This window comes from Dendropsophus ebraccatus, chromosome 10 (genome assembly GCF_027789765.1).
Source record: "Dendropsophus ebraccatus isolate aDenEbr1 chromosome 10, aDenEbr1.pat, whole genome shotgun sequence".
Lineage (NCBI taxonomy): Eukaryota > Metazoa > Chordata > Amphibia > Anura > Hylidae > Dendropsophus > Dendropsophus ebraccatus.
The window spans coordinates 74295144-74315985 of record NC_091463.1 but is presented as its reverse complement, the minus strand read 5'-3'; the positions used below and the strand labels follow the sequence as shown (position 1 = coordinate 74315985).

Below are 20842 nucleotides of genomic sequence, written 5' to 3'. Positions count from 1 at the left end.
AGATCAAAACGAATGCACACACATGCATCAGTTTTTTCCATTCGTCTTATCTGTTTGTTTTTTTTTTGTTGTTGCAAAAAACGGATGAGAAAATAATAGTGTGAACCCAGCCTAAGCGCACAAAATCTGCACAGTGCCATTTTCATACACGTTTCTCACCTGAAGTCTTCACTAAAACCGATCCCTGCTGCTGCTGAATTAGTGTTGAAAGCTGAGCTGCCTGGGGGATGCTGCCGCCTTGCACCTTAGTCCCATCGCTGTGCACCACCTGTGTGGACTGGACCAGCACTTGACCAGGGGAGTGGCCGTGCAGGGGAGCTTGAGTTTGCACCGGCTGCCCCTGACTACTGATCAACACTGAAGACGTCTGAACAGTGAACTGTGTGCCAATTGCTGGGGATGTCTGTAGTCCGCCTTGTTGCTGCTGGGCTGGCAACATCAAGCCCTGTTGCATCTGTAGGACAGGAAAGTTCAAGGATGTGACTTAAAGATGTACATAACAAAAAAGAGGGGGGGGGGGGGTGGAACTAAAAAAAGGGGTTAGAGTACAGTCGGGTAGCTCGCGGCCAAATCTCAGGTCTCCTATGAAATAGAAGTGCTACTAAACACTATGGGGGAGATTTATCAAACATGGTGTAAAGTGAAACTGGCTCAGTTGCCCCTAGCAACCAATCAGATTCCACTTTTCACTCCTCACAGACGACTCTTTGGAAAATGAATGAAGGAATCTGATTGGTTGCTAGGGGCAACTGAGTCAGTTTTAACTTTACACCATATTTGATAAATCTCCCCCTATGCATGTACACATGTGACTGAGCAGATAACTATGTTTTGCTGTTCCTCCATTATACCTCCTGGAAATAGATTAGTACATATAACACTGGGTTTTACCACTTGCTTTGTCAATGAGGTCTGTTCCAGCACAATCTTGTTATTGACCAGTGTATACCTATGGGCAGGGCCTTGAGTCCAGTTGTCAATTTAACCATATAATACCAGGAGGAACAGGAGCGGAACAATGCAATGCAAAGTTGTAAGTATGAATGCAACAGAATTATAATATGCAGAATACAGGACAAGGCAGGGGAGCTTCCCTCACCTGTTGGTATCTCTCCAAAAGCTGTTTTTGCTGGGGCAAAGTATTGGACAAGGTTAAAGCCTGGAACTGGCTGGGGGTCATCTGGAAGGTACGCTGCTGCTGCTCAGGAGTCAAGTGGATGGTCTGTCCCGGGGTCTGGCCTTTAATAGGGGCCTGCGCCTGGAACTGCACAGGGAAGGTATGCGTTTGGGATTCTGAGGTGGGTGGGGTGGCCTGCAAGGAGACAGGGACTCCTGCCCGCATCTCAGGCTGGGTACTGCCCAGCTGTACTTGGAGCTGAATGTGCTGCTGAGGGGACGACAGGGTCTGCGGCATATCCGTGGCCATCGGCTGGTGAGGTGGAAAAGGCGTCTGTACCTGAGGCTGAGAAGGAGGACGCAGAGGATGCTGGGAAGAACCATGGGGAGAAGAGGAGATTTGGTTCTGGATGACATAAAGATTTTGCATCTGAGGAGTACAGGAGCGAGAAAGGGGCTCAGAAGGAGGACGAGGGAGACTTTGAGGCTGAGATGGAGGCCTAGAGTGAGGACGAGATGGCGGCCGGGATAATGGCTGTGGCTGGGAAGGAGGGCGGGACTGGTGAGGGGACTGCATCTGTGAATGGTGGGTAGCAGAGGCCTGAAGCTGAGGGCTGGGAGGGTGAGGTAGTGTATGGGAAGGCGACGCTCCGGGAAGCTTCTGTTGTCCGGCTGGAATCTATAAGAGGAAAGAAGAATATTACACAATGATCGATGCAGCATGTGTTATATAGATTCATCCCTGAAATATCTTCACTATATAAATGCAGTGTCTATATGTATACAGGACGTCCTACAGTATAAGAGCTACTAATATTGTCTCTGGGGATAAAGTAGTGATCCCCCCAAGAAACAGGGATTTCTCTGCTTTTCTGGCCCATAGTCTCATCGAAGAACATTACCATTAGTTGTTCTCCAGTCGTACCTGGCTTATAACAGGGAAAAACGGATGGCTATAAACTATAGATGAAAATGTAGGTGAGGCAGACTGCCCTGTAGATTACGGCCACCATTTATCCCCTCACACTCTATCCATGAGGTACTGGCTGCCATAAACACAGCTGAACATGTCCTAAAGAACCATCTAAGCAACCTAGGCCTATCATCAGGAATGGCTTAAGTGAGCAATAGCATATAAAACTAGCACGAGTTACTAAAACAAGTCTATAAAGAGAGATGGGTGAACCTGTAAGTAGCTTATACATATAAAAAGGTATACGTTTTGGGAAACACAATGCAAAACAATAATCCCACAGAACAATAATCCTTGTTACATTCCAAGCTTCCACACACACACACACAGCAGACCAAGACAGACAAGACACAGGAAGAGTCAGCGATTGACAAGAATAAGGCAAAGTGTGCAAGGAGAGAGGAGAAGGGGGAGAAATTAACCAGAGAACAGCCGCAGCATTTAGGGGAAAGAAATTAGTAACGGGACAAAAATCATGTGCAAGCAGGAGCCACCAGAAGAGGGGAAGAGAGACCCCCAAATGCCATCCGCAGAACAAGGGGTATGGTCAGTCCACTGTGCAGTGCCTCCCTTGGCGTCCATACAGTACGCCTCTCATTGCAATGATTGCTGATGTTCCGCGGGCAGGAACAGTGACATCAGTTTCTAAGGTGGAAAAATTGGAGATGACAAATATGGCCTCCATTATAGGTTGCCTACAGATCGCCATAGATCCTTAGATGCTTACGGCCAGGGGAGGCTGTGTTGGGCCAGAAATGTAAGTTACTGCTGAGGAAATGTGCTATTACATGCAGGGGCTAGGTACACCTAAGTGAGTGCTTGTGAATGGTTGTCCGAAATGACATCTATTTGCCCTATTAGGCTGGTTCACAGTTATTGCTGTGGGTTTCTGCTTTACATCAGCATCCAATCCAAAAAGGATAAACAGAAAGACTACTTCAGGGCCACGTATGCTGGACTGAGTAGGGCAGGGGACTAGGCTATTGAATTTCATTAAAATTTACATCTACCAGTGGGAAGTTGCCAGAACAGTCAGCAGTGAATGGATCCTCTGCCATGCACCTCAGTATATGTTGGTGATGGATGCTGTTATATAGCTGTGATGCACAGGAATAACATTATATGACCACGGCATAAAAAATGACCCCTTTAAGGTGCTTACATAGGTAACAATAGTTGGGAATGATATTACTGACTGATAGAAATTTGTTCAGTCAGTTGTGAGAGACTGGAAATGCATACGTGGCAGTCAGTACTCTTATGGACATTTCCATCATTGTATAGTGCACGTCCCTTTAAGGACTTCTGCTTCGAAAACAAAAAGTACCATAAAGCTGATCAGACTTGGGTCAAACTGTCTCCCCGAGGCAATCAGCAATCATCACGCAATCTCCATGGTACCCAATATCAATCGTCTGGACTTCATACAGGATTACTATTGGTGCAATAGTCAGCGTACAGGCTGCGGTACTGCATGGAGTCGCACAGTAAAGTGAGGTAAAAAGAAATTTGCCACCACAGGTTACGGGAAAGAAAATTAGAAGGGAAGCCAGAAAAAAGGATTAAGGTGAAAAAAGCAGACTGAATTGGGGATAGTGGCTACCTGGCAGGTCATAGCCTGCTGAGACTGGCTGGTAGGGAAATGAGGTAAGTGTCCTTTGGATTCCGGTGTTGTGGCATGGTTCTGGGCCAAATCACGGTTGGGTTGGGCTGTGGAGCCGGCACTGCTGCTCACAATGACGGAGGCGGGCACGCTACTGCTGCTGGAGGTACTGCTGCTCAAAGTGCTGCCAGAGGCGGCTATGCTGTAGATTGGCATAGAGAGCTGTGGGGCGGCAGAGGTTTGCACCAGGCTGCTTTCCTGCTGTGGTTTCAACGTCACTTCATAATATTGCTGCTGTTGCTGTTCCTTCTGTAATGGCCAACATTGGCAACCGTCTGTTAAACACTCACTCACACAAAACGTCATTTTAGTCATGTTTTATGATAACTACATAGGCCTGCTGCGTTCAGCTTCGGGAGTACATGACCAGCTACAATATACACCCGTCTTCCACAAGCCAGGATCTTTCCAGCTGATGCAAAACAATAGCTGGGAAGCCCCTGGTACGGGAAGACTGATATAGACAATGGCTTGTTGCATTCTCCATGTAACTTTCTAGGATATGGCCACTGGAGAACCACAATGAAAATCGGCCTAGAATAGACACAGGCTTTTCCACTATCCAGACATAGCTGTTTTTGGCCCTTGGATATGGCACAGATCAGCACTGCGCATTACAAGTCCACTGAGCCATTCTGGGTCATATCCAAGAAATCAGCCAATACCTAGATGATACAAAGGCTTTAACGAAAAAAGCACATAAATGAAGAAGGAAGAAACAATGTATTAATAGTAAAAGCAGCATTAGAGCATGCACGGCCCAACATATGAGCATTAAGAGATGCTGGAGAAAACAACTAGCACTGTCTGCACAAGCCTTACCTTTCTATACCAAGAAATGGCCATGGCCTATGCTATACAGTATATGCGGTTCACCCTTTCCTTAGTCTCTCCATTGGAATATGCTCAATGCAGGTTAATCTGCAACTACGTAAGGACTGAGAACGCAGTTACCTTAATGGAACATATCCAACGGAGGTGCGCGATGAATGAAGAGAAGTGGCGTGAGTGGCTCTCCCTATAATAGTGACATATTCTATCCTGCAGAAATGCAGTATTATTTTGTAGCACAGTGACCAATGCTTACCTGCTGGAGGAACATCTGCATGGATTCTGCACTGATGATACTTCCTGGGGTTGCTTGGCTAAGGATTATTTTGTCGGGGCTGGGTTCAAGATTGGGACTGGGCATTGCCTGTTGAGGAGGCGGAGGTGCTAAAGGCTGCGGCTGTTGCTGTACATTCAATTGGAGTTGGGCTTGTCCTTGTGATGGCTGCTGTGTAGTTTGGACGGTTAATATGGAGGTTTGCTCTGTGCTGGGCAGAAGGCTGGCTCCTTGTTGCACCATACCCGGACTCTGGCTGCTTCCCGTCGAGGCCTGTTGAATGCTCACTGCTTGCCCAAGGCCCTCAGGTGTATTGAACATGGCCACCTGATTGGGTAAAGTCACTCCTTGGATAACCGTTTGCCCGGCTTGGTTAAGTGATGTTGTTACTGCCGGCTGACTCTGCGTGCTCAGACTGCTGGCCAGGGATACTGGCATCTGGAACAATGTAGGCTGGCCAACCTGTCCTGCCTGCAGCTGTATGGGTGCAGACAGTATGTGAGCTGTGCCATGCGCGTTCTGAGACGTGAGGACCTGCCCCAAGTTCAGCTGACTGGCAAGGTTCTGATTGGTAAGTATTTGGGCAGGCAGGGCCTGGTTGAGAATCTGGCCTCCAGGACCTTGGCTGGCAATGATGTGGGCTTGACCACTGGGGTGGGAAGCAGCTAAGATCTGGCCACCCATGTTGGCCTGCAGTGCAGAAAGCTGCTGGACGGCTGAAGCTCCTGGCAAGAGGAATTGGTTCTGTCCCTGTAGCATAGCCTGGGCATGCTGAGCTGGGATGACTATGCTGCTGCCTTGGTTTAGCAACTGAACACTCATGGGTTTTCCTAATGTCTGCTGTTGTGGAGGTGGCTGCTTAAACACATTAGGAAGGCCCTGGGGAAAGCTGGACAAGACGACATTCTGCCCAGGTTTGCCAGCCATGAATGTCAGGTTTTGCTGAGCTTTTGGCTGCTGCTGCAGTGATGCATCTCCTTGGATGGTGAGTGTAGTATTGTTGGGAGCAAATTGTGGTTTGGGCGAGATTTGGTACACCTTTTGTTGGAGCACACCAGCTGGTTTGGGTTGTATAGGAGTTGGAGTCCGTTGTATTATAACCGGGCTGTTCAGACTGGAAGTAACGGTAAGGGACTGCGTGCACTGCGCTGCTGACACACTGCCAAACATGGAATTTCCATTCAGCGTGGTGGCCACTGTGGGAATTTTGTTCTGTAGGACCAACCCAGCATTCTGTGGAGACACCCCACTTGACGTTAGTGTGACCTGCTGCTGCTCTTGGGGGGTGCCTGCCAGGTAGCTACCCACTGGCAGATTGGCTACCTGTGTTGGCTGCACTGGCTTGGCAATGATCTGTTGTGTGGGCTGATTGATGGCCATTACTTGTTGTCCCACCACTTGTATTTGCCCGATCCCCAATGCTCCTCCAGGACTGCCATTAGGCAGCCCCGGTAGGTTGGAGATGGGCTGAATAGTAACATTACCAAGGCCAACCTGCTGGATAAATGGCTGTACGCTGATCGCCTTGTTGACCACATCTGCCCCCACAGACTGTTGAACCAGTGCTTGGTGTGTCAGCACTGCTGGCTGCTGAAGTCCAATAAGATCTGCTCCACCCGAAAATATCTGAGGGGTCCCATCCGGAGCAGCTGGCACCACTGGCTGAAGAGTAGGGAGTTGGAAAGAGCCCAAGTCCAGCTCCGCCTCGGCTTCAAGAGTCTGTTCTGTAATGTTGGCCTCCTGCAAGCTTTGCTGGAGGATGTCACATGGCTGGTCAGAATTTGTGAGGCTGGCACTAGCCCCGGATGGAGACCCAAGGATGTCATCTGGCAAAAAGTCCAAATCTACGCCACCAGCTGGGGGGTTTGGTTCTGTAGTTAAATGGTTCCCCGGAGTTTCCTGAACATGAAGCTGAAATCATAAAACATTACAACAGGTCAGCGGGAATAAGAATAAGAATAGAGCACAAATAATAAGTGGAGATTATAAAGATTACAAAGAAACTAAATGTATACAGCTAACAGGAAAAGTGTGTACAGATGCTTTCTTCACAGGATAGGCGATATGTATCTGATCCCAGCACTAGGACTCCACCATCACAAAGACAGGGGTCCCTTGCCTCCAACTCCGGGCTGAGGTTATTTCAAGGCAGCTCAGCCATTCAGCGGCCAAGGCGGGACCCCGCTACGACCGCTAAATCGCTGAGCTGCCTTAAAACTAGGGCTGGGCGGTATACCGCAAAAATACCGATACCGTCACTGGCGTCGGTTAACCGACCTCAACTCTGCCAGGACGGTATCTGCGGTATTTCCCCCCCCACCCGGCGGCCGCGTGCTCTGGTGCAGGGAGAGAGAGGGGTCCCGGGTGAAGAGGTGAAGGCTGGACAGCTGATGATCCGATTTACCTCCCGAGCCAGGACGCACATATACTGCTGCAGGGGAAGGGATGGAAGATCCTGCTGCGGGGGGCTGAAGAGGAAGACTGGAGATGTGACAGGCTGCACACAGACGGCAGGGTCCCCTCCAGTGAGTGCTTTGTGCTGCTGCTGCCGGGGGCTCACTTCTAGCTTCTCTGGAAGCTGCACGGTGAGCCCTGCCCCCCCTCCCCCGCACATACAGTTGGGGTCAGGTATCGGTCGGCACCTCCATGCTCCACTGGCCACCGCACTCTGTCCCGCACAGGAATTCTCGGAGCCCCGTTATGTTTTGTCAGTGCTGGAAGCGGCCGTGTGCGACGCTCAGTCCGGAACACAGATACATGTGCTACATCACTGCGTGACAGGGGCCGAGGATTCCTGTGCGGGAGAGAGAGAGCGGTGCCCGGGGGAACATGGAGGTGCCGACCTATACCTGACCCCCTGCAGCCACTGAGTGACTGGGGATGGATGGATGGATAGATAGAAGATAGATAGATGATATGATATAGATAGATGATATAGATAGATATCATCTATCTCCTATCTATCTATCTATCTATCATGTATCTATCATGTATCTATCTATCTATCATGTATCTATCTCCTATCTATCTATCTATCTATCTATCTCCTATCTATCTCTCACTATCTATCTCCTATCTATCTATCTCCTATCTATCTATCTATCTATCTATCTATCTATCTATCTATCTGTCAATCAATCATCTATCTATCTATCTATCTACTATTATCTATCGATCTATCTCCTATCTATCTATCTATCTCCTATCTATCTATCTATCTATCTATCTCCTATCTATCTATCTATCTATCTATCTATCACAATTTAGTGCATTCACAGTAATGATAATGGGAGTGCCAGCAACAGAGAATGGGTTAACATCTCCTCTTCAATATCTATCTATTATCTGTCTATCTATCTATCTCCTATATCTATCTATCTATCTATCTATCTATCTATCTATCTATCTATCTATCTGTCAATCAATTATCTATCTATCTCCTATCTATCTATCTCCTATCTATCTATCTATCTATCTCCTATCTATCTATCTATCTATCTCCTATCTATCTATCTATCTATCTATCTCCTATCTATCTCCTATCTATCTCCTATCTATCTCCTATCTATGTATCGATATCATCTATCTATCTATCTCCTATCTATCTATCTATCTCCTATCTATCTATATCATCTATCTCCTATCTATCTATCTATCTCCTATCTATATCATCTATCTATCTATCTCCTATCTATATCATCTATCTATCTATCTATCTATCTATCTATCTCCTATCTATATCATCTATCTATCTATCTCCTATCTATATCATCTATCTATCTATCTATCTATCTATCTCCTATCTATATCATCTATCTATCGATCTATCTATCTCCTATCTATATCATCTATCTATCTATCTCCTATCTATCTATATCCTATCTATCTCCTATCTATCTATCTCCTATCTATATCATCTATCTATCTATCTCCTATCTATATCATCTATCTATCTATCTATCTCCTATCTATCTGTCTATACATACACGCACACACACACACACACCCACCACCCACCACACACCACACACACATATATGTGTGTGTGTGTATGTATAGACAGATAGATAGGAGATAGATAGATAGATGATATACGTAGATAGGAGATAGATAGATAGGAGATAGATGATATAGATACACTCTGATGGTAATACAAACGTGAATTTATTACATATAACAATGTGCAGCAAACTTTACAAGTAATATACGATGTTTCGCCGTCTCCTACGCCATTTTCAAGTGGCACTTGAAAATGGTGTAGGAGACGCCAAAACGTTGTGTACTACTTGTGAAGTTTGCTTAGTTATATGGAATAAATCCACGTTTGTATTACCATCGGAAAATGGGGTTTTCAAAAGGGGTGTGGCTTTTAAAAGGGGCGTGTCATAATTATCGTTCAATTTATCGTTACCGCGGCTACATGTACGATAAATCGCGATATTCATTTAGGCCATTATCGCCCAGCCCTACTTAAAACGTCATGTCTCAAGCTGGAGCTCAGACCAGGAAGCGGCAGTGAGACAGGAGAACGGGGCGCTGCCATCCGGGACCCGGCGCTGGAACCGGGGAGGTTAGTGACTGACGACCTCCATTTTCACCCCTTCCCTGGCCATACAATAAAAATAACCCCAGCCCGGAGTACCCTTTTAATGATGTGACCCCTTGTATGCTTGACTACTCCATTCGCTCTCTATGAGAATGTCCAAAATTGCCAGGTACAGTGCCCAGCTATTTTTGCTAGTCCCAAAACAAGTGGGTGGACAAGCATAAGCACTGACACTCATTATTGTGATCAGTTGGAGTCCAATTGGTAAAACCCCCACCACTTTAAAGGATTAGAAAATAACATAACCAATGCAATGCCAAAAAAAAAGCCCATTGACAAGAGTGGCGCTTTTTCAGTACTTTTTTTCCTAGTCTTGGACAAACCTATAACACAGATTGTGTAATATGTGCACTGAATCACTGAGAGGTAAGTTAAAGCCATTTACCCCAGTGCCCACGAAGAAGGCACTTGCTGCATCTCCCGTGTTATCCAGCAGATCATCTCCATCAATCTAGAAGGATTACAAGAAAATATTTATAGGATATTACTGACAAAACACAAGTCATATATAAAACCAATGGCTGTTTCCTACTGTGGCACTACAAATCACAGCAATACATCCTAGTTACATGCACTGCACACAGTTGGTCCCTGTTAAATTTTATCAGCTTTAGGGTGCATTAACATGTACAGGATCCGCAGCAGGTTTGATGCTGTGTTCAGTTATTTTGACCAAATCTGCTGCTGATCTGCACCATCAAATCGGCTGTCATACGGTACGTGTGAAATTACCCTCAATCTGACTGACAACCTAATAGCAAGGGTTTTATTCTCCTGCAGTGCCTCCGCAGGGGAAATGAAGCATTACACTGTTCTCACTGATATCAATCCAGAGATATGGTACCAAGATGGGAGAGAGGTTGAAGGTGCGTAGGGGGGCCTAACTCACATGGATAAAAGAAGATAAATAACTACCTAAAAAAGGTATAGTGTTCTTTTCTGTAGAATCATAAGCACACAGTACTACATGTATGTGTGTTTACAGCGCCATAAACTTCTTTGCATAAGTAAAGCCAAAGAGTTACTTTCTCCATCATTCATGTGGGCACTCACCTTATCTGATCCATGCAAAAAGTCATTCAGAGCTTGGGGGTCGCTGTAAGAAGCAAAAACCACACATTAATATCAGTAGTTGACAGTGGGGGAGCCACAATAGGTTCGGTCAACACACACCAGGTGCTTTGGTTCTTATAAAAATTATCAGTTTTCTTTATTAATGGACAGGGTTGTCACCGACTGTCACCAACAGGAACAACATCTAGTCACAAAAATCCCAGAGAGGTCAGCCATCTTGGAGCATATAGTGCACTATAAGTAAAGAATGACCAGTTGGAAGATGTTCTGCCCTGCTGTATGCGCTATATAAGGGCCTGTTCACACTGCAGTTTGTACATCTGAGGCACGGATATGCCAGGAAACTGTGAAAATGGCATAGTGAAATGAATGAGGCCAGTGCCCATCTGGGCAGGGATACATCGCCATGTCACTTTAACAGTTTCCTGACATATTTGTGTCTTGGAGGCACAAATCATGGTGTGAACCCTGCCTAAGCCGGGCATTATGCCAGGAGATGACAGAGAATTAAGGGGCTTTACAGCTCCGTACAAATAAAGCGTAATCATTATATAACACATTATAAACCACCATATAATAAATAAATTTCCTCTCATTTTCCAGATCTCTCCTTGTTGTCGGTCAATATGTTTATGCTGCCATCCATAGGATGAATACTTCTCCTGATTATGTCCATAGTCATGAGCTGTGGAGTATCTGGTATCTGTCGGAGGTGATCAAGACAGATCTGCAGAGGTGCAGAACAATAGAGCACTAAAGGGGTACTCCGGAGACTACAAATGTATTTTTTAATACACTGCTTTAATAAAGTTTTATCACTTTGTAATAATATATATTGTTTATTAGTGTTAGTCTCCGGAGTACCCCTTTAAAGCAAATCACAGAATGTAGCAAAACTCTGATCTTACACAAGCTGTCACTGAGGTCTAATAGAACCTAAAGTACAACTAAAAGCATGTCACCATAGACAGTCCTTAAAGGGAACCTGTCATCACTTTCATGCTGCCTGAACCAAAAGTCATCAGGGAGGTCCCCGGCAGCTTCTCCGCACTCCACCAGCCTTGAAGGACTGACTGATCTCTTTCTATATCAGAAGAGGACAAAATCTACCAATCAAGATTAGTGGGGTGAGGAGAAGCTGTCAGGGACCACCCCAATGACTGAAGGATTAGGTGGCATGAAAGTGGTTCCCATTAAACAAATAGCAAAGCGGCCTTCTGAGATCTCCACTAAATACAACTATGAATTGGGGTTCTTAATAGGTATTCCCATCATAGACATTCATAAAAGAAATGTTTATGTTCAGGAATACTCCTTTAAGTATGTGAAAGAGACTTGGCACTCATCGCATGGCTAAAATCCAAGTCGCCCACCTCATTCGGAGAAGCAGATCAGGCGATCCACATAGCTGAGCCATAAGTGGGCTGATAAAAAAGTCACAATTCATTGATCAGTCTGGAACCTTGGAAAGAATAAGATCCAACACAGAAGGTGGCAGCAAAAATACTGAATGGCCTATTCCACAAGAGTCACCAAGTGTCTAGTATGTTTCTAGTACCATGGTGGTGGTGTTGTAACACACCTGCTTTATATGTGAGGCTATACAGGCCATAGGACAATCTGGATGACCCACTTGCCGTATTATGGGTTACAGCGGAGTTCTTCTTAAAGGGTCCTTTTACATATACAGATAAATCGCTTAAGCAATTGTTTAGTTAACGACAAGCGATGATTTTTTTTTTTTTTAAATGATAGGCATTTAGACCAGAAGATAAATCGCTACAATAAGTTGTTAATGCCATTGTATATACCGTGAATATTCATAATTGCGTCTTTATCTATATACTGTGAACGATGGGTGTATACACTGACTTGAGAACGATTAACCAAGATTTTGAGGTCAGCTCCAAAGAAACGATCAAAGACATACGAGCAACATTTTGTTCGTAGTTTGATCGTTGCTGCGTTTACACCAGAAGATTATTAATTGAAGTGACTCTGTACCCACAATCTGACCCCCCAAACCGCTTGTACCTTCGGATAGCTGCTTTTAATCCAAGATCTGTCCTGCGGTCCGTTCGGCAGTTATTGTCCTAAAAAAACTACTTTTAAAGAGGACCTGTTAGCCCCCGTTCCGGGGTGACAGGCTCCCGACCCCCTGTTAGATCCCCCTATACTTACGTGATCCCGCCGGTTCCCGCTTCCTGAGCCGGTCGGGTCACAGAGATTTCAGCGCCCGACGCCCGGCGCGCGCGCTGAGAGATGAGTCCGATGCCCATAGAGAATGACGGAGCATCGGACTCCCCATTGATTCTCTATGGGCATCTGACTCTGCTGTCAGCGCGCGCGCCGACAGCTTCGGGCGCTGAAATCTCTGTGACCCGACCGGCTCAGGAAGCGGGACCCGGCGGGATCACGTAAGTATAGGGGGATCTAACAGGGGGTCGGGAGCCTGTCACCCCGGCACGGGGGGTGACAGGTGTCCTTTAAACTGGCAGCCCTGTGCCAAACGGGAGTGGCCTAGATTGTGTATGCATTAGGCAGGCACAACCTCTCTGTCCCTCCTCCCCACCCTCATCATCATTAGGAATGCTCCAGGCAGATTGCCTCCTATTCCTCACCTGTGTCAGCCCGGCTCATGGGCTGGATCGTTAAGACACCTGTGCAAATGTTCAGCATACAGAATGTTCCAGTGGAATTCCTAATGATGAAGAGGGTGGGGAGGAGGGACGGAGGGGTTGTGCAAAGTTAGGGCACAGATATTCTAAGCCACGCCTGTAGGGCACGGAGCTGTAAGTTTAAAAGTAGTTTTTTAGGACAATAACTGCATCACCAGCTGAACGGACCCCAGGACAGATCTTGGATTAAAAGCAACCATCTGACGGTACCAGTGGTTTGGGCGGGGGGGGGGGGGATTAGATTGTGGGTAAAGAGTCACTTTAAATCTGAACGATTTAACAATTTTTTGCATGGTAACATGCCCATGTAAAAGCTCTTAAAGGTGGCCATACACCTTCAATAACCAACGGCTAAACAATCACCAGTTATGTCTAACGGTCCATTTACACAGAAAAATTATATGACAGATTATCTGCCAAAGAAACAAACTATAAACAGAGATCAGGTCATAAAGGAAAGCCTGAGATTTCTCCTCTTTTCAAATCCATTCCTGGCTTTGGCTTCAAATCTTTGGCAGATAATCTGTCAGATAATCTTTCTGTGTAAATGGACCCTAAGGCTACCCGTCCTCTCCATACACAGGAATATTCAGCACAATTGAGCGTTCCTGCATTTTCAATGGGGAGGGGTAACCTGCAACCAGAGCGCTCTGGCTGCAGCTTATCTCTCCCTGAACAAAGGGGTTGGCCGTAATTCCTCATCACACCTAACATCATCTGTCAGTGGTTGTTATAGATAGCCCCATACACCGTAGATACACCGGAGACAAAGACACACCCTCACGAATATCACCGAGGTTCATGACTACTCACCAAATTACATCTAGCAAACATCGGCCATCTTCATCGTCCATGTCAACTGTAAAAAAATAAATAAATAGTAAGTCACTAAATGCAACTAATATTCATAGGTAGGCTGAAATCCAAGAGGCCATGATATCAGAACATATTTATTACAAACATTAGGCATATTTTGGAACCAACCATATGTCAAGGGTTTCAGATCGTTGAGGATCTGGCTATAGCTCATAGCAGGGAAACCTGCTGCCAGGCTCCAGGCCCAGCGCCCCCCCCCCCCTCCTCTCCTGAACAGGGTCCCCCTATATAACATCCTTGTCCTCACAACAAACCCTTTTAATAAAGTCTATCATTTTGTTGAAGTCTATAGCTCCAATGCATCTCCCTGCTAAATCTTTGTGTTCCATATGATGGTTTATTTTACTACTACTACCGTATTTACTAAAAATATACCGTATCTGATCCCTGTGGTCACTACTATTGCAGCCTGTCAGCAGTGATCACAAGGGAAACCCCATGAGGAGGGATAGCGGTAACAGTTCTCCCTGCTATAGGCTGGTGCATGTAAATACATAGATCACAATCCTAGTCTCTGAATGATGGGCATAGCCAGGGGCACATATCCCCATTCATTGTGAAATGACAGCTCGCCGACAAGATGACTGTGGTGATGTGCCAGCAGTGGCAGCCTGCACCACCCCGCAGACAGCCCTCCCGTAAGGCCCATGTTATTACAGATTGATTGTCACCTCCCTGGACAGCCGGCGGTGACATCAGAAAGCACAGGCCAAGCGATGGCCGGGAGCTGCCAGGTGAGAGGTGACTTTGTACTGGAAGATGAGAGATTTGGCTGGCGGCCACGGCTGGACAGTGGCCAAGGAGGTTTCGGTTACAAGCCCGGAAGAGAGAGTTTTGTGCTGTGCAATGTGCACTACAGCTGTACTCCAGCATGGCGAACAAAGGAGAGCCCCGCAGGAGTCAGCCCGCTGCCTGTCAGCCGGGACAATGCTCTGCATTATACACAGTGCACACTGGAGGCAGCCTGTGTTACCGAGCCGCGGCATATGTCTGTATAATACACATGGAGAGTACACCGTGTACACTGCACAGCAGCGTCTCTGAATACCCCAAATACTATTTCCTGTGATATATATAGCACCGACACAGATTATACATCAGTCACATCAGTCCTCAATGGAGCTCACAGTCATGTGGAGACAACACACAGATTCAACCCGCCACCCGGGACTGACCAAAGAGCCACAGTCTGTCCTGACGGACCGTAAGATTGTGACGCCATAGGATGCCTATATACCCAGGCTGGGGTCAGACAGCTAGATTTTACAGATTTACTACATACAGATGTAGCAGAGCTAAGAGAGTGACAAGCAGTGCACTTTATTTAGGCCGCAATGACAACAGGTCTGAATGGAGCTAATGTCCAATGTTTTTTTCTATAATTTTTATTAAAGGGGTACTCCCAACTCGAAAGCTACTCCCTACCCACAGGATAACAAGAGAATTGGTGGAGATGTGCAAAAGGAAGAAGATTGTCCCCTGAATGAATGGAGCGAAGGGCCTGTGTGTGGTCGGCACTCCATTTATTCTCTATGGCAGGGATGGGGAAACGTCGGCCCTCCAGCTGTCGCAAAACTACAATTCCCATCATGCCTGGACAGCCGAAGCTTTAGGTTTGGCTGTCCAGGCATGATGGGAATTGTAGTTTTGCTACAGCTGGAGGGCCGAAGGTTCCCCATCCCTGCTCTGTGGGGCTTCTTTTCACATCCATATTTCAGCAATATTCAGACCCATACTGTAGCGTTACCCAACCTGTGACTCTCCAGTGGTTGCAAGACTACTCCTCCCATCATGTTTGGGCGTCATCGTAGTTTTGTACTCACAGGAGAGCCATGGATTAGGGATAGGTCTGCAGCAGAAGGGACAGAGAAACAGAAAGCAGCCACCTACACACAGCACAGCGGAGACCTCACACTACCTTATTACACAATGGTTGCACAATCTGGGATCCCTAGCAGGGGACAGGGGCCTGTATACCGCCACTGTGTAAGCAGCACTGAGCCCCATGGCACGGAGATAGTTACACAGTCAGAGCCAACACAGACACAGATTCCTTCCCCTCACACAGCGGCCGTTCAAGCTGCAAACTATCAAGGAGGGGGGGTGGCAAGTCCCATAAGTTTTGGGAGAGGAGAGGACTCCGCACAGACGCTCCTGAGGGCATCTCTGCTTTATGCAAAGTCCAAGGCAAAGCAGAGGATTCCCATTGTCAACCAGTGTGACCAGAAAGAACTGGTGGGGAGGGGGGCTCTGGACTGGGAGGACAGGGGCTGGGTGCTAGCAGAAATGAATGGGGTGCTTATCTCTATCCAGCCCAGCCAGAACGCTCACCCACGCACTACAGACGAGAAACGAGAATATTAATTCCTGTCAGAGACGTCATGTATGGGAGACATTGCCAGCAGTCCCAGAGTAACAAATCTGCCGGCCTAATAATCGCATTGGTGAGAGGACTCGCCTTCATGTGTCTATTGGTGATACCCACAATATGGCCGCCTCTAGGCAATCTCACCTCACACACATCAGAGCTGTCAGCTGAACCCAGCCATTTAGGCAGGACTGGCTAGCTAATATGTATGGGGGCCTCCTGAGTCTCCTTCTACAGAAGACAAGAGAAGGATCAGGCATGCTGGATTTAAACTGCCTGATCTTATGGTTACTGTAAAGATAGTTTACCTCACTCCCCCCTTCACTTCTGAAAACAAACGTTCCGACGAGCTAAATTTCCATGGGTATGGAGGGACTGCAAGAGCCACCTGTCATTTACATGACAGCTATTGTATGTGCTCACCGTCATTATACATATATGACATATTAGGCTGGGTTCACACTGCGTTTTTGCAATCCGTTTAACGTATACAATGTATGGAACAAAGAGAATGGCAAAACAGCACAGCCTATTTCACATCAAAGGCTGGTTGAAGGAAAGTGCACGGAAGCTTGTAGCCAACTTAAGACCTATTGTCAGGCAACCAATGTGGTGCTTTACTGCAGTAAGACTTGGATACAGGATACTACTAGTAGATAAAAACAGCGGCACCGTTTGATCCGTGATTTTTTTTTTTTTTAAATTGGAAGTCAATGGAAAACGGATCCAAACGGATGACACACAATTGCATCAGTTTTTTCCATAAAATGTGTTTTTTAAAATGATTGCAAAAACACGGTGTGAACCTAGCCTTATACAGACTGGTTGAGGTCTGGATGCCAAGACACCCCTCCTATTATTAGAATTGGCAAGAAGAAGTACTCAGCTAGGCACTTCCCTCCCTGGGTTCTATACCCTTGTTTATACTTCAACAAGGAGAAAGATGCGGATAAAATGCACTTAAAGGGTCATCCAGCGCTACAAAAACATGGCCACTTTCTTCCAGAGACAGCCCCACTCTTGTCTCCAGCTTGGTCGGGGTTTTGCTGCTCAGTTTCATTGAAGTGAATGGAGCTTAATTGCAAACCATACCTTAACTGGAGACATGAGTCGTGTTGTCTCTGAAAGAAAGTGGCCATGTTTTTGTAGCACTGGATAACCCCTTTAATGTTTGGTGGCCACATGAATGGTGGGCAGGTGGCCACCATTAATTCCAGAGAGAATTTTGTCCCCGTCCTTGGCATCATTGGAGGTCCCAGAGATCAGAAGTCTACTGAACAGTTTGTTATCCCCTACTGACAGGGGAATACCCCTTTAAGCTCCCCCCCCCTCCCCATATAGTGCTATCTACTAGGGAAAAAAAGCCACCGGGAGGCAGTTCACATCCCAGTTTCCCATCAGTGTACATGAGTAATGTCTGTGCACGCGTGTGTACACACATCTTATTGATGTGGTTTCCAGTAAGTAGGATATACATAAGCCCCACACAATGGCGCTAAATCCACATCCAAAATCACAGCACACAAAAGGGAAAATCCCCAGCAGAAACATGATAGCATGCCTCAGATGGCTACCACGGATCCAACACGGATGCTAGGATGGAAAAATCTGTCATGTGAACATGCCCTAAGGGTAAGCCTGAAGTGCAGCAGATATCACTGAAAAGCCATGTTACACAGTAACCACATAGGAGTAAAATCCACAATGATAAATCTAGAAAAGAAACTGGCATGCTGTGGGGCTGAGGTTTGTATGAACATACCCATCACATTCTGCGCAAAACCATGGTAGTGGAATGCTGGGACACTATGATGTACTAAGGAGTCGCAGGTAGCAGACCTCCTCCTCCAGCATTGAGTGCTGTGTTTTTCTATATACTCTTGGGGGGTGATGCATCATTTAAGGTAGGCACGGCGGGTCCAGGCACCATCTGTTTTATGCCGCTCATGGTTTGGGCAGCATAAAACGGGCAACTTGTTCCCTTTAAAGAGGAGAATATGGAGGACACAAAGTTTGTTTGGAGTTTATAACCATGGAGACACATACATCAGCAAATGAGCTGTATGTACAAAATTGTGGAGCAATATAAAGAAAAAATAAGTTCATATTGCCTTAAATGTTATATCAGCAGTGCAAGTATTATAAAAAAAAAAAAAAACACAACACACACACACAGACAGGGTGCTGATCTCCTTGATTTTCCATGAAAGTGATCCCTGCTGCGTGTATCACAACCTGACCTAATAAAACCAGACTGACAAACAGCTGCAAGGGAAACATTCCAGGCCTGGCAGCAGAGCGGCAGCTCCACTAGGTATACCACACGCCAGGCTGCCAACATAGACGGGAGGAGGGCAAGTAGTACAGTTAGAACGATAAAGGAGAGGAAATAAGGATTAAAAAAAATACTGACAGATCCAATTACTTCCCCTGCTTTGGTGGCAAGAAAAACGCCAAGCGACCAGTCGGGGACAGGGGTGAAGATGTGACAGCGTTAGAATTTTTGCATGTAAAATCCATAGCAAACAAGTGATTTTACAAATCTCATCAACGCGCTATGGAGCAATACAGATAATAGTAGATACAGATGGAGGGGAGGGGGGAGATGCAGCTGCAGTTAAGAGGTTATTTAAATTAACACAAAAAGGGAAGAAGACTCCTGTCAATTTATATATCCTTCTTATAAAATACCATATGCATCTGCTCCCTTTGCAGATCCTACTGGTGGGGCTGTATGAGGTGCAATTCAGCGATTAAACGACCAATACAAGTCCAGTGACTCCCCCCTCCTGTCTTATTACAGCTACTAGTGATATCTGGTATTCTGGGTACTGAGAGAGTTGATCAGAATCTGAAACGTCACCGACCCAGGTGAGTGTATAGCTGTACATAGTCACATGACATGTTTGCATAGCAGCAAAATAGAGTACCTAACAAAAAAAAGGCGAAAAACGTTGCCTAATATTTTTTTTAAAGGCCGGATAACAACTTTAAACAGTGCTTCACTGTGAAAGAAACCAAACATTTTTCTCATATACACAGCACAACTTTATATTCACATTAGGAACAGCTTGTCAACTCTCGGTGACAAGTCTCCTTTAAGAAAACGTACAGTGGGCCTCAAAGCCTTCCCTGACAAAATGCATCCTTTGTGCCCACAGCGATCCAAGATCAGTTTTCACTTTCCAAACTGAGAAACGGATTTTACTAGGCCCAACAAACAGGAAGCTGTCAAAGTATTAGGCCCTGTTCCCACTTGAATGAAAATCCTGCTCAGTTACCTCCATGGTAGTAAAACGGAAGGCAGAGCTGATCCCAGTGTTGTCAATGGGATCGAACAAGGTATCTAACACGTCAGTGGGAATGACGGGCTGGTCCAGATGTCGGTGCCTCGCAGCGTTGTCTTATCGGACTCTGAAACCTTTGTAGCACAATAGTGACCCATAAATATGAATATACATGATACGTTTTCTCTCTGCAAAAGCTTCACTTTAAACTGTTCAATACACAGATTATCCCACAAATGTAAAAGGAACCACCATTCTATATGAGACATCCCAGAACCTTCTGGAGTATTTATTTATGATGCAGAAACTGGAGTTTGTTCCCCAGTCCTATTATCTCCCGTACTTGTCTGCGATGACTAAACGTCAGACTGTGACTCATAATGTGTATGTTATATACCCCTGCAGGGGACATCAGACTACTACGGATACGTCAACACAGTCTGTATGGTCGGCAATGTGTAGCACTGTAAAACAACAAGAGGCAGCAGTCCATGTATGATGGGAGTAGTAGTGTCACAAAAACGAGGCCCCAGGCTGCCAAGCACAGATATCCATTATAACACAGCATGAAAGAGGTTAACGGCAGAGGATGCAATGCGCTGAAGGCCGCTCCGCAACAGTTAACGGCTGGGAGGGGGTGTGAGGCTCAGGACAGGAATGCTGTCTGGCCTGGTACATAGTTGTGAGGCCGCACTCGCTCACATACAGCCGAAGCCCTGGGAACTGAGCTCCACACAGCAGATCTGTTCTCTGACCACCACCACTGGCTATACTGCCTGCCACATTTTCTGTCATCTCTCCATTACATCGTATCCCTGTGGACAGGGCAGGTGGTGACGATGAAGGCCCCAGCCTGAAAAAACCCACAAAGCTCACAGGGCTGGCTACACCCTAAAAATAAAAAATGGAGGGCAGGTGAGGAGCAGAGGAGATGGCCATAGCAACCAGATTCTATAGAACTATAAGAGGAGGGGAATGGAGACTTGTTGCTATGGGAAACTCCATGACATCTCCTGTTTTTGGTCCAAAACCACAAAGATGGATACTTGTGACTATAGCTATATCAAATTCTGCTTATTCATGCCCCAATTTTTGC

At 46.2% G+C, this 20842-nt stretch overlaps 1 protein-coding gene and 1 long non-coding RNA gene across 5 annotated transcripts in view; one reads left to right on the top strand and one right to left on the bottom strand.

Annotated features, from left to right (window-relative positions):
• Positions 1-20842, bottom strand: part of BICRA (BRD4 interacting chromatin remodeling complex associated protein) — a 46272-nt gene that overhangs the window by 7957 nt on the left and 17473 nt on the right. For 3 of the 4 annotated variants that reach the window (XM_069943357.1, XM_069943356.1, XM_069943358.1), the window contains 7 exons: positions 14029-14074; positions 10517-10559; positions 9849-9914; positions 4840-6768; positions 3693-4001; positions 1100-1795; positions 160-454 (listed from right to left, as the gene is read on the bottom strand). In XM_069943357.1, coding sequence (XP_069799458.1) covers positions 160-454; positions 1100-1795; positions 3693-4001; positions 4840-6768; positions 9849-9914; positions 10517-10559; positions 14029-14069 — 3379 coding nt within the window. In that variant the 5' untranslated portion in view covers positions 14070-14074. The remainder of the gene's footprint in view (positions 1-159; positions 455-1099; positions 1796-3692; positions 4002-4839; positions 6769-9848; positions 9915-10516; positions 10560-14028; positions 14075-20842) is intronic. The other variant, XM_069943359.1, reaches the window with a different exon arrangement.
• Positions 1-20842, top strand: part of LOC138766047 (uncharacterized) — a 75788-nt gene that overhangs the window by 47725 nt on the left and 7221 nt on the right. The window lies entirely within an intron of this gene.